This window comes from Eulemur rufifrons, chromosome 8 (assembly GCF_041146395.1).
Source record: "Eulemur rufifrons isolate Redbay chromosome 8, OSU_ERuf_1, whole genome shotgun sequence".
Classification (NCBI taxonomy): Eukaryota; Metazoa; Chordata; class Mammalia; order Primates; family Lemuridae; genus Eulemur; species Eulemur rufifrons.
The window spans coordinates 41,943,804-41,957,743 of NC_090990.1; the positions used below are offsets into that span (position 1 = coordinate 41,943,804).

The following is a 13,940-nucleotide window of genomic DNA, read 5'->3' on the forward strand; positions in this document are numbered from 1 at the left end:
TAATGAAATCTGCTGTGTGGCTGGGAAGCATGTCTGCCACTTCCTGTCAGTGGTTGCTAACTTCACAACAATGTGGGTCATTTGTGGGGAAGAGGCTACTGGTGGAAGTTCCATTTACTACATTTAATGAAGGAGCTGCATCCGCAGCCACTAACCAGAGAAGCTCAAAATCTCTCCATGTGACCCAAAGGTTACACCAAACCACAATGACAGCTGACTGAGCCCATGGTACAAAAAGGGTCACGAACAGAGTGACCCATTATTGCTGCCTGATGCAAGTGACAGAAGGCCTAGTTCAAGTCCCTCTTCCCTTTAAGAAGCCCTCTCATATAATCCAGGACCCAGTGGTCTTATTCTTTAAATTCACAGAGCTGCTGGTCCATTCCAGATTGTCCAACCTTTTCACCCTCAGAGATCCCTTGCAGTTCCTTCTTGTCCCCCTGTGACACATCTAGAGATGTCTGTACTTACCAAGTAGAGTATATTTTACAGCATTTCTTCATTTTTATTGATCAAAGCATAGAAAGTGCCAATCCCATCTCTTGATTAGTGGAAATAACCAGCAAGACCAGAGTGAAGGGACAGATGTCATCAAATCACAAATGTACAATGCTGATGCTTTGACCAGTCTAGGCAGAAGCTGGTGCTCTGAGTTACTCTTGGCAAGTTAATCATTGGTAAAAGTCCAGTATACAGAGATATTTTTGAAGTATTGAAAATAGCATAGGATGTCCCATGACTGCCCTAAAAGACTTTACACGTCCAGAGAACCCAGGGTGAGAAGCATGAGTCTAACTCATTTTGGACAATTCTTCAGGTGCTGCCGATATGAAAGCCAGCACTGGGTAGCAGGGGAAAGCATGGGCTCCCGGAACACTTGGAGAACTTAAGCAGTCAGGCCTCATGGTTAAGAATGGCCTCACCAGGCCAACTTCGGACCCCAGCTGTCAAACTCACTTGCTATACAACCTCTTCTAAGTTATTTTTAACATCTCCGAACCTCAGTTCTATAAAATGGAGATATCAGTAATAAGTACTTCCTACGTTCACTGGAAGTATTAAACAGAACGCATGCACACTGCTTAACCTGGTGAGAGCCAGCACACAATAAATGTTAGCAATGCTCACTGTTTAGGCATACTTGAGTCTAAACTCCAGCCCCAATACGTATCAGCTGTATGAACTTATGCAAATCATTTACCCTGCCTGAGCTGCAAAACCAGGTCTATTCTGTCATTGGAAAGATTAAGTGAGATATCATGTGAAGCATTTAACAATAAATGTGATACCTCTTCTTCACCCTCTTAAAATATTTGTGGTTTAATTTTTCACACACTTATAGCTTGATTTTGAGTGCATTTATAGCTCAATGCTCCAATGAATTCCTTAAGATCTGTGCTTGTGTCTTACATTCTTTACTATCTCCTGGTATCCAGTACATGAGTCTAAAAGATACATGGTGATTCTAATTTCTGAGATGATAATTACACATATAGCCATCTATCCAGAGGTAAAAAAAAAAAAAAAAAAAAAGGTGAATAATTAGCCTTATTGGAAACTGAATAGATAGATTTCTGTTTCGTGGCCTTTAACATATTGTAAAGCAGATCCTAGGAATATATAGGTTTGAAATATTTGCACTTTTAATTGTTTTCAAGGTACTCCGAAGATTGTTTTGCGGAGCCAAGCGTCCGCGTGTCCCAGCCTGCTCTGTGGAAGTGTTACTCAGCAGAATCTGCCTGACGACCCGGCATCCATTTCTGAGTCAGCTGATTGTTCTCTGCTCACTCATCTCAAACCCAGAGACACCACTAAACTGATTAAAAACTTTCTTTCTTTGTGGAAAATGTCCCTGAGAACAAAGTGACACTATGGTGGTTTCATGAATATGTTAATTCCAAAAATCTTAAGTAAAACTTTTGCATTTTTTCCTAACATATCTGTATTCATCTGAAGACATTTCTAAAATGATGAGCTACTACGGAAAACAGCTCAGCAATTCCTCAAAAAGTTAAACCTGGAGTTACCATATGATCCAGCAATCCCACTCTTAAGTATATAGACCCAAGGAATTAAAAACATGTATGTGAACCATCATAGCAGCACTAGTCATAATAGCCAAAAAGTGGAAATGATCTAAATGTTCATCAAGTGATATGGCCATAAATGAAATGTGGTACATCCATCCATACAACGGAATATTCGTTGGCAATAAAAGAAATGATGCTACAAAATGGATGAACCTTAAAAACATTTTGCTAAGTGAAAGAAGCTGGTAACAAAAGACGACATATTATACGACTACATTTTTTTGAAATGTTCAGAATAGGCAAATTTATAGAGAAAGAAAGTTGATCAGTGGTTGCCATGGAATGGGGGAAGGTGGAAGAGGAATGAGGAGTGATTGCTATGGGTATAGCTTCTGCAAGGATGAAAATGTTCTAAAATCGGTGGTGCTGATGGTTACCTAACTCTGTGAGTATACTAAAAACCAGTGACTCGTGTGTTTTAAATGGATGAATTGTATGGTATGTGAATTATATCTCAATAAAGCTGTTTTAAAAATACCATTACAACCCAAGTAAAACCCTTTCTCTAAACCAAGAGGATTTATAGTCCTTTTATTTCAAGGGGCATCTGAGAAATTTAAAAATTCCAGAGGGGGGGAAAAAAGATAACAGAGCCTCATCTTTATAATAAGGCTATGCACATAAAGAAGCATTAGCTAATCCTATCATATGGGTTTCATAAATCTTCTATAAATACTGTATGTAAAGTGTTTATGGAGGGTGTGACCTCACTACAGTTCAGAGGCTCCCAACCAGGAGGTCCGGAAGTACCTGCAACGTCTTTCTCACCCAGCTCTCTCTTCTCCAGGCACAGGGCCCCAGGCTCTGCTCCCACTTACCTTCCAACTCGTCTGGCTCTTCTGCCTCCAGTTCGCCTACCCTGCAATCCAATCATCTCTCTCACACCCGAATCAGCTTAAATTCCCTCCTCAAAACTTTTCATGAATATGTTAATTCCAAAGGCCTGCTGTAAAACTCTTGTATTTTTTCCTTGTATATTTTAGCTAGCCTTATGATATTTCTAAAACGGGGCAGCCGCTATGAAAAACAGTTTGGCAGCTCCTCAAAAAGTTAAACGTAGAGTTACCGTAGGACCCAGCAATTCTACTCCTAGGTATATGCTGTGGTTGGCTTCTAGATGAAATTTTCCCTAATAAAAAGAAAAACGAAAACCAAAATAAAACTCTATTTGCGGTGCTGGTCCTCCAAAATAAAGTTCAAATTCCTTAGATGCCTGCCATTTACAGCCGCCTTTCACAATCTAGCTCTCACCTATCTCTCCAGCCACATCTTCAACATTCTCCCTTCTTTTCCTACACAATGCAAATATATGACACTTACATTCCAGCCTCCAGCTACCCACCCTTCCTAAATATGTCCCCGCTTCCAAGTCTCAGCACCTGTGTTTCCCTCTGCTGCAATACCCACTCCCCTTTCCTGGCTTGGGAGCTATTATTTATTTTCCAAGACGGAGCTCCAGGGCCTCAGGCAAACTTCATCACTCTTCACTGTGTTTCTATGGGCCCTCCCTCAAGGCTCCGAGGGCATCCTTTAATATAGTGTTTGCCATTATGCAAAAGTCTGTTTCCCTTTCATCAGCCTGGCAATTACAAGGGCAAGGAAATTCTGGGGACTAGTACATAGTAGGTGCTCAAGAAACATCTGCAGAAAATGAGACTTATAGTTGAAAGACAGATACAAACATAGACTTAATTAAATAGGCTCTCTAGAAATTATACTGATTGATACCGCAAACTAATTTGAGGGCCAGATATAAAGAAACCATCAATGAGAACAGCTTCCTTCGTGTCAATGTAATCATGTGTATTATGTGCTTTAGGGGATACATAAACAGGAACCAAAGCATACTGCTTATTATGACAAGGCGCTTACGCTGATTTGCATTTCTTTGCAAAACTCCCTAGGCATATAATTTTGTTAATTTGTGACAAACCTCAAAAACACACTTACCACCAATACCCTGATTGCAATATATACTTTCAACGCACACAGAAATCATGTTCCTTTCAAAGGTTTCCAAAAGAGTCTTATGTGTGTTGTTTGGTTTGGTTTGTTTTTAAATTTGAGAATTTTAATGCAGATCATAATTTATAATTTAACCGGGGCCTAAGGGAAGAAGAGCTTCACAAGGATGTTCAAGGACCTGACCTGGCCTTCCTCTGAAGGTTGGCACTGCCAATTAATGTATGACCTTGAGAAAATTATTTAATCTGAGACTCAGTTTCATCCTCGGTCAAATGAGAATAATTCCTACCTCAAGAGGTTGTTGAAATGCTTTAAAAAAGCAAAAACTTTGAAAACATGGGTTCCCTTTCTTCTCTCCCGAGATGCGTCATTTGGAAAAGGTGGCGCCTGCTCAAGCTCAAATCATTCAGCACTGATCTTTGGTAATAAGCACTTTCTAGAACAAAGACCAGCTTGAAGAAAAGTAAGATAGCAAAAAACTGCCTAGTCCTTCAAATTTGCCCCATGTATCTCTGGCCTCACTCAACTAACATCCACTGATTTGGATTAAAAGTTAAACCTGTTTGTCTTGTTCCTCTTTCAATTGACATAGGCAAGAGACGACAACAGAGCTCTCTGGAGAACTGTACCTTGTAAATGATATAAAATTTCAAACTGGCAAGTAAACATCAGAAAAGCGAAATGGTATAAAGGCAAGACCTTGGTTCTAGGTCCTGCTCTTCCACTATCGTTGGACTAATCAATCTAGGCTTCAGGTCCCCGTATGTGAATGGAGGGCACTGATCAGGACATGGTGACTATGATGACAACAGCAATCACCTGTTGTGTATCTATGTACCATGCACTATACCAGGCATGCCCTTGCTCTGTCACAATGCACATAGCATCCCATTTGGCGCATAGTATCCCATTTTACAAATGAGGGAATTGAGGCCTCAGAGAGATTAAGTAACTTGCCTAAGCGTCTATAGCTAATAATGGTCAGCAAACTCCAATCTGACTCCAAAGCCTGTGTGCTATTTCCCCCCTCAGACCTCCCACTCTTCCCCAACTCAAAAAGCCCTATTTTTCTGAGCTAAAAAATGACCTTGGTACTGTTGATAATTAAATCTCCAAAGTACTTCCAAATACTAAGGAGTCCATGAACCTAGGCAATGAAGAATTGCTGCAAGGTATTTTCTTTATTATGCCCAGAGAGGCTTATTCATCACCCTTTAAGCTGTTTTGCAATTATTTACGTGTAACTTTGTCTACTCTGCTGCCCAATAATATCTTTAAGACTCATACGTGTGTCTTATAATGGGCCCTCTAAAACATGCTGTACATATTTGGATTTAATAAAATTGAAATAAATGAAATGGAAAGAAATAGAAAACAGTGAGTCTCCATGGCATGGGCTGCGCTGAACAGTGGGCAGCAGGGTACACTGAGGAGAGCTTGGGAAACTTGGCGACTACTTTCTAACTGGGGAGGCGCCTCATTAGAAACTTCTCTGAACTGCGGCTTTCTCATCTCTTAAAGGGATCTCATATCTATACCACATGACTGTCCTGAACAATCAATACGGCGACTGACACAGCAGCTCCCTTCCTCGGGACGTATGGAGAGTGCCTGGGTGACAAGCGTATTGACCATTTCCAATCATCGCTGTTCTTTTAGTTAGGTTTTCTCCTGGGCTGTCCAATGACACAGATAAGAGTTGACCCTCAAACAGACCATTTGTCCAAATTCTCTCCCGCCCTTTCTAAGGCATATTTGTCTTTCTCTCAAGATGATACGCCCTTCTCCCTTTCAAAGGGGGATAATGCCACCACCAAAGGCTTCTGAGGTCCTTGCACTCTGACTTCCCAGACGGGGTCAGAAACCCGCCACTGCTTTTCTTCAGCTAATGGAAAACATTTGTGTCCACGCTGCCTAGTTTCTTTCTTAGGATTCTCCTCAGAATGTTTTTCCTTAATATATTTTCCTTAATATATATTGCTGCCAAAAAACTGAAGGAGGATTTTGTAGAACCATTGAGGAGTACAGAAACTGAAAAGGAAAGGAAAATACTCCTATTACCATACATAAGAGCAACATAATACCCACCTGGTAATAAGAAAGCGCTTTTTAACTTTTCAAAATGCTTTCAGATTCATTATCTCACCTGAGCGTCACCACACAAGGGTGTTACTAGGTTTGGTATTTTACAGATGAGGAAATTGAAGCCTGGAGAGGTTTAGTTATTTTTGCCCAAGTCACACCTACGGTGTTAGCTTTATGTCAGGACTCAAACCCAGATCTGGGTAAATCCAAACCTAGTATTGTTTCTATAATGCTCTGCCAAACTCACTTTGATATTTTAAAAGGTCTGTTTAGGAATCTAATTTATTCCTGTTCACCTTTCACTCATGCACAAACTTCAATAGCTCAAAAGAAAATATTTAGAGCTACCACCTCATTTATCCAAAGTGGTCACCTGGCTGGCAACTTCGACTACATAGAACTCAGCTTATATAAGATAAATAAAGATTCCAGCCTCTCAGCAATTAGAAACAAGACAAAGTCCTTGCATTAAAAGGCACAGGACCCCTTCAGGCCTGCACTTCTCAGAGGTAATATTTCCCTTTGAAAGAATTCTAACAACCTTGATTATCTTTACCAAAAAAGACAGGTGCACTGGCCACAAACAAACAAACAAAAAGTACAGACAACCTAACAATGCAGAAAGTGCCAGAACATTCAGTGCAGGGACAAAAAGCCCCACTACACAATTCACTTGCCCTTAAGACATCCGCAGCATAGTGATTCTAAAATTGACCTGATAAGAATCACCCGCAGCTTTTATGAAATACAGAATGCCAGGCCCTGGCCCAAAGCCTAATAAATCTGAATATCCTGGGAAGGAGTCTGAGAATCTGTATTTCCTACCAGATGGGTCCCTTACTGAGTTAGTTTATGAAATATTGACATAGTAGGCATCCCCAAAATAATAATAATATTACTCCTTGCATAATGTGTACTGAATTGAACTGACACATATGGTAGGGTTTCCCCATAAAAATAACCACCCACACAAGGAAGAAGCCCTTGACTCTGGTCTCACTGGCATCACACTATGACCAACTGGGCTTGCCAGCCCCAACCACTGCATAGGAAGGGGCAAAGAACGAATCTCAAATTGACAGGTAATCAAAAGGGCTAAAAGTAGAAAAGGCTTTAGCAGTCTCCCCCAAAGGCAGCTACCCCTATGGAATATGTCTTAAGTGTAAGAGAAAGTTAAGGAAGAAAGAAAAAAGAGCTAAGAGGAAAAAAAAAAAAACCTAGCCATTTTGTACAATAAGGAAACAGAGGTTTTCAACCACGGAGAAAGTCAACAGGGCTTACCTACTAAATGGAGTTTCCCTACTTTATGGCAATCCGTGAAGGATGCTTGGCTGAGCAGTTCACCAGTTGTTTAATGAAAATATGTTTCTATACTCTACGGTTCACCTGGTAAATTATCAAAACCTACTGAGTTATTAAAAACACATACTTACAGAATACCATAAGTGAGCAAAAAAAAGAGAGAAAGAGTCACCCCATGTGCTTGTTTACTTGTTCGTTTTTGATTATTACAAAGTTCAGGGAGCAGGTAAAAGGACACATCTGGCAAAGGAAGAATCTAGCCAGTTTCTCAGCATATTGGATTAACTCTAGTAGAAGCAGTGCTTACCTTCCCTCCAGAATTAACACCAACTTAAGCTAATTTTCAGCATTAATTCTGTAGTCAAACATATAACACTTCAATTATTGGGTGCAAGAGAAGCAGTGACTAGGTTTCTACATCCCACGATTTACCAGCATAACCTCATAAAATTGTTATAGCTAGGAGTCTGAGAGATGATCTGGATTCTCATCTCTTCCCTTCATTGCAATGACAAAGACACTGAAGCCCAGAGAATGCAAGTGAATTTTTCCAAAGTTGCACAACATCGTAGAGGCAGCACAAGACCAGAACTCATGTCTCTAGGCTGGTCATTTTTGTGATGATTCACAGAGCGAATGTATGATGAAGAGCCCAACAGAGTGGATGCATGAGGTAGACATTCAATAAATGTGTCTTTTCTCTCTGGTAGAAATGGGTCACAGCATGGTTGATGGTGACCTTGGACATTAGGCATAATCCCATCCAACTAGTCATTTTGCAGAGGGGAAAAAAAAAACTGAGATCCACAGAAAACCCACTTGTCCACAACCACACCAATTAGATAGTGGCACTGGCCAACGTGGAACTCAAAGCTTCTGACTCCAAGTCTCTCTTTCTATTCACTATACCATGTTCCCTCATCTCACTATTGAAAGCAAAGAGTTTAGTAATAATACATGATGACTCTCTCTATCCCATATGTGGAAACTGTTCTAGAGTTTTATCTCCATTTAACTGCAAATCAAAAATGTCCCAAAACATTCTGGAACAACCAAATTAAATAGCATTCTGACCACCTAAATTTTACATTACTGACCAGAAGTCATGGACCACCTTTATTCATCTCCTTTGATGCAAATGTGTAACTGGGAAATGTGGAGAGGCAGGACTTTCTGCAAACTGAGCTTGAGGATTTTCTGATGCAAATCTGAGTTTCAAGATTCTTCAGAGGGGGAAACTACTCCACTCAGGTTGAACTGAGAATTGCAGATCAACTCATATTGACTTACGTGTGAATCTGTCCTTCCCTTCTCTGAGATGTGGTTTTCAGGTCTATAAAATGGAGACAATCTGTTCATAGGGGTTACATTGAAGAGTACATAAGTTAATTTATATAAAAAAGAGGCTAACAGAGCTCAGAAAGACAGTTGGTGTTCCTTCCTCCTTGCCTGGGAACTGTCTCTGTCTCTGCTGCTCTCATGTAATCCCATACACCAGAACCAATGCACAAAAAAACCGGAGGTGATAAATATTACTTAATTGAAACGATAACAAAATCAATTTCAGAAAAACTATCATGCAAAGATTCTTAACTATTTAAAAGCAATTATCCAGCAAAGATAGCTGTTCAATGGGAGACAAACTCCCATTGGTGTTATCTGACACCAGATTCTTTTGGCCTTCAAACAAGAGTGGACTTTTGTTTTTTTCACCAAGAATTTAACATTCCGAAAAGGTATGTGAAACAAGTTAAACTACTTGCATATTTCCACTTACATAACACATAGCACATCAGCTTTTATTTTTTCCAGATACTAGGAGATGAAGCTTGGTATATATTCCTGTGGGAGAATAAACAGAAAACTGTCTCTCTTTTTAATATATTAGTGCCCTGTAATCCAGACCATATGATCAATAAACTATATAAAAATTAAATCATAGTGACAGTCTTAGGCAAAAAGTGAACTAAGTAGAAATACTTTTTTTTAGGACAGCGGTGTGTGGAATATTAAAATCACATGTTGTGCTATTAATTTTTCTTTTGGAAGCCAAATACAGTTTTCCAGCAGAAATATCTCAAGTAAATATTTATCTTACAAACAGATTTTCCTATTAAAAGCATTAGAGAGGCATTTAATTAGTGATATGATCATTTGGCCTGTGCTTTGGGGAGACACTGATCAATAAGTCACTTTGAAAATGACTTTGTTGCCATAATGTCTCTTTAAAACAGGGAGTTATGTGCCTCTTATGATAAAATACATGGTCCTGAGTTCTGATACTTTACTGCTTTTCTGAGGTAAACAAAATCATCTGCTCAAACATAAGACCAACAGTGAATAAACAAAATAAACAGATAGGTTTAGATTATTAGCTTGAGGGGACATGGGGATAGTTGGGGCAAATGTGCACGCATTGCCCTCCCCCCTTATCTGTACCGTCAGTGCACAATACAGAGTATCTTGGGGTTTCTAGGTCCCTGACTAAACTACAGCTGGTGGGTGTGTCTCTTTTTACAAATTCCTTTACACTGCTTTTCTTTTTTCTTTAATAAGAATAAACCATCTCTTGGGACTGCCTTCCAAACTCACAAGAGTGGAAGGGAAATTGTACAAAGGCTGTCAAGCATGCTCAAGCTCTGCTTTCCTAATCACAAAGTAGGAGGTGGGAGGGTCCCCTGCCCAGGCAGTCTGGAAAGCGCTTACCCTACCACCAACAAAACGCACTGAGTAAACACTGGGAGGCCCCAGGCGAGTTTACAGCAAACAACTTCAATGTGTTTAGTGCTTCCTTGTACTCTCCCTGGGCCGGGGGAGGGTCTTTTAAAACTTCAATAGCTTGGTTACAAGACTTTCGGTACTAATCTGTCCCACTGTGCATGATATTAAGCCAGCTGCCTTCAGCAAGGTAGGTCCCCCAGTGACAATTCTTTACACAGAATCTTAATGTTGAATTAATATTAAGAGAGGTGGAAATGGGATACGCCACCTAAACTGCAGTGACCTTTGTTCCCTGCACAGAGCACAATTTCACCTTCAGCTGTCTCTCCTCATCTGAAGGGGGCCATTCCTGTTTTTAAACTCTAAAACTCCCACCTTTCTTCCATTCTCAAATTTACTATGGCTGGTCAAGTGGACACTGTGCAATAAGGACACGGCTCCAGAGCGTCATGAACACCAGTGGAAGTGTAACTCCAGCCTAAGAAGTCTCTGGTTTGCACAATCTGTATGGACAAATCCATTTCAAAGGGGACTTAAGTCTCCATGCAGGAATTCTATTTTAAGGGAACTGAATTGGGAACACAGATGTTTCTTCAGTTAGCAGAGTTGGCAGAACAGCTCCTGGACCCAATCCGAGTTCTTAATGCAGGAAGGGGCTTGGAGAGCATCTACTTCAACCCACTCATTCAACTGCTGAGGAAACTGAGGCCAGCGAGGCAGTTAGTTAGGTAGCACACCCAGCAAGTGGTAGAGTGGCAGTGTTCTGATGACAAGTACTCTGCACTTTCCATTACACCACGATTCGTTTTTTTTAAAAAAAAAAAATATCCTACGCTGACTTCAACCTTGGAACTCCTGTACATGCGTGTCAATAGCTTTCTCCCTCCCCCTACTGAGTTCATAAATCCTCCTCACCCTCCCACTCCAATTCCTTTCACTCCCACCGTTCTTCTAGCTGTGGCTTCTATCTTTGGAAAACAGACCAGCGCCTCAACTCTCTGCGAGTGCAATTAAATTGTGGTCCCCAAACAAGACCGTGACTCGCTGCTGTCCTAGTAGTGCCTCAGTGCGCCCACCAGTGAAATGGGGCTCCTCGCCCCTACTGCACCCAATCAGGGAGAGGGCTAGTTACAACTGATGCCCGGGGAACAGCCTACCAACTGGCACACAGTAGGCACTCAGGAAGTGACTGCTGAACCCATGCCCCGCACCAAGCCCGGGGAGAGCACCTTCAGGAGAGAAGCAAGTGAAAAGATCAGCTTGCCAAGCCTGGCCAGGCCAGGCAGCAAAGGCGGAAGGGTTGGATGTTTACATACAGCGAGGGGAAGATAGCTCGGCTCCAGGCAGGAGCCCGGCTCTCCAGCTCTCCGGGCGATCCAATTGACTTGGATGGAGGGCGACCAGCTAGCTCTACGCTGGCTTTAGAACTCGGTTCAACCAACTTCCCCTGTGCTACAAGAGCGAACCCACACCTTTCGTGAGATCCCTGCCCGGGCTTCCAACTGGAGACGACTTTTAAGGAGCTGGTTTACAGCTGCCTGCAAACGCACAAGCACGCCCAAACGCACTAATTTGCAGGCCGGGAAGTCGGTGGGATCGGGGAGGGCGGGGACCTCGGGGCCCGGGCGGCGCGCAGGCTCCCCAGGAAGGCAGCGGGGGCCCCCCGGAGCTGACAGCGCGGCGCGGCCCGGGGCCGGGCTGGGACGCGCGCCGAGGGCCGAGGGGCCGCGGGGCTGGGCTCACCCATGAAGAGGCAGAAGAGGTCGAGGCAGATGAGCAGCACCCGCTTGCTGCCGCTCTTCCTCGGGTTGTTGTTGAGCGCCGAGCTGCCGCCGTTCTTGCTCTCCGGTACGATCGCCTTGTCGTATTTGTAGTTTTGCATGGCGCTGGCTGCGGCGCGAGCCTCCCGCCCCGTGAAGACGCCCCGCGACAGAAGCCACACAATCAGACGCCCGGGTCGCCTCCCGGCCGAGGCTACTCCGGAGAGCGGCGGGTCGGCCCCCGGCTCGGGGCGCGGCGAGGAGAGTGCAGCCCCGGCTGCCTGCTTCCAACTGCAGACGGTGTTTTCTGCTTCCCCCTGCGCGCCTCTGCTTTCCTCTCTCTCAACCCCAACTCGCTCGAAAGTCCACGGGGAAGAGAGCCAAATCCCGAGCAGAAACTTTTGCAGAGCTGCGCGGCTTGGGACGCGCTGGGCTGGCGCACGGCTGTGTGCGGGAGCGAGGGAGTGGGCAGCGTGGGCGCCCGGCCACCTTCCTCCGCAGCTGGTTACTTAATGAATGGAGCTGCGCGGAGCCCAGCAACTGCGGAGCGCCTGCCCCAACTCCAACTTCGCCTCCTCCTCCTCCTGCTGTTGCTGTTGCTGCTGCTGCCGCGGGCTGCTGCTGTGATCGCCCGGGTTTGTTTTCTGCACTTTTATTTCACGAGATCCTTTAAAAAGAGAGAGAGAGCGAGAGGGAGGGAGGGAGAGGGACCTCCTTACTTGGCTCCGGATGGGATTCCGAAAGCACAGCCCCTTTCTTAAGCTGCCTAAGACGTAGGATAATTAAGGCCACATTTTCCCCCACCCCCTTTCAAAAAAAAAAAAAAAAAAAAATCCTAAAAGGAAAAGTTACTCTCAAACCAGAGAATCCGGGAGCCCCTAGCGTTCAGAAACACCAAATTGTCTCGAAAGGAAAAAAAATATATAAATAAAAAGAAACATTTTCTTGCTGGCCTGGGGTCCGGCACAACTTGGGGTTGTACAGCTAAAATGCATTTCTTCTCCCTTACAAATTTGAGACTTTCAGGTCTTTAGTGTTACTTTTATTATCCTGAAAATACAATTTTCAAGGAAAACTGTTTTTTTAAAGATCTTAACACCCAGCACCGAGTACTGTGCTAGGTTCTGAGGGCACTAAAATGAAAAAGACTGCACAACTCTGGAGCCACATCCCCTCGATTTGAATTCTAGCTGTGTCCTCCGTGCCTCAGTTTCCCCATTTGTAAACTAGCGATAATAACTTTTTCTCCCAAGTGGGTAATTGTGAAGATTTAATTAACTAATCCAGGTAAGCTCCTACAACAGTGTCCAGTACATAGGAAATGCTCTGCAAGGGGTAGCTATTGCACTTATTTCTGATTCTGCGGTGAAGGAGTCCCAAGTCTTCCAACCTGTCTGCTGGTACCTGCACCCCTATGGGGAATTCCAGAGCAGCAGGAATGCCCCCCCGCTTGAGTTTCAGGCAATCTAAAGTTTTTCCTTTAGAGGCTGTCGTATTATTTTTAATCATTTTACGAGTCAGTCTTTCTTCTACATAGAGAATAAACAATTCCAGGGCAAGGGCCTTCCCTTATCTTTTATAGTACCTAGCATGGAGCCAGGCACACAGTGAACACTAAATACAAATTTCTTGCAGATGTCTCTTTTTGTGCATCTAGAAATGGAAATAGTTGTAGCTTTTTGATACATTGTATGGGTGGTGTTCTTTCTTACCCTGACTTGTGGAGTCCGACAACCCTAAATGCAGCCACCCTCAACCACTGGCTCTTCCTTAAACAGTCCTTTCACACTCCACAGCCCTGCTCTCTTGCGTCCTCTGCTACAGTGCACACCCTTCCCTTCTCTGCCTACCTTTCCTGTCCTCTGAAATGTCACCTCCTCTGTGAGTCCTTTCTTGACCCCTGCACAGAATTAACTTCACGCTCAACACTTTGTTTATGACACTCTTGTAACACTTATCTCAGTCTGATTGGGTGTTATAGTTAGTAGTAACTAGTCAGCTGTATGGATTATCAGCT

General features: G+C 43.1%; 1 protein-coding gene across 1 annotated transcript in view; it reads right to left on the reverse strand.

Annotated features, from left to right (window-relative positions):
- The window catches only part of PLPP3 (phospholipid phosphatase 3), an 80,470-nt gene extending 67,823 nt beyond the window's left edge, over positions 1-12,647 (reverse strand). Inside the window, exon 1 of the mRNA XM_069480053.1 lies at positions 11,907-12,647. Within this exon, the coding sequence (XP_069336154.1) occupies positions 11,907-12,045 (139 nt within the window). The 5' untranslated portion in view covers positions 12,046-12,647. The remainder of the gene's footprint in view (positions 1-11,906) is intronic.
- Between the last annotated feature and the right edge of the window lie 1,293 nt (positions 12,648-13,940).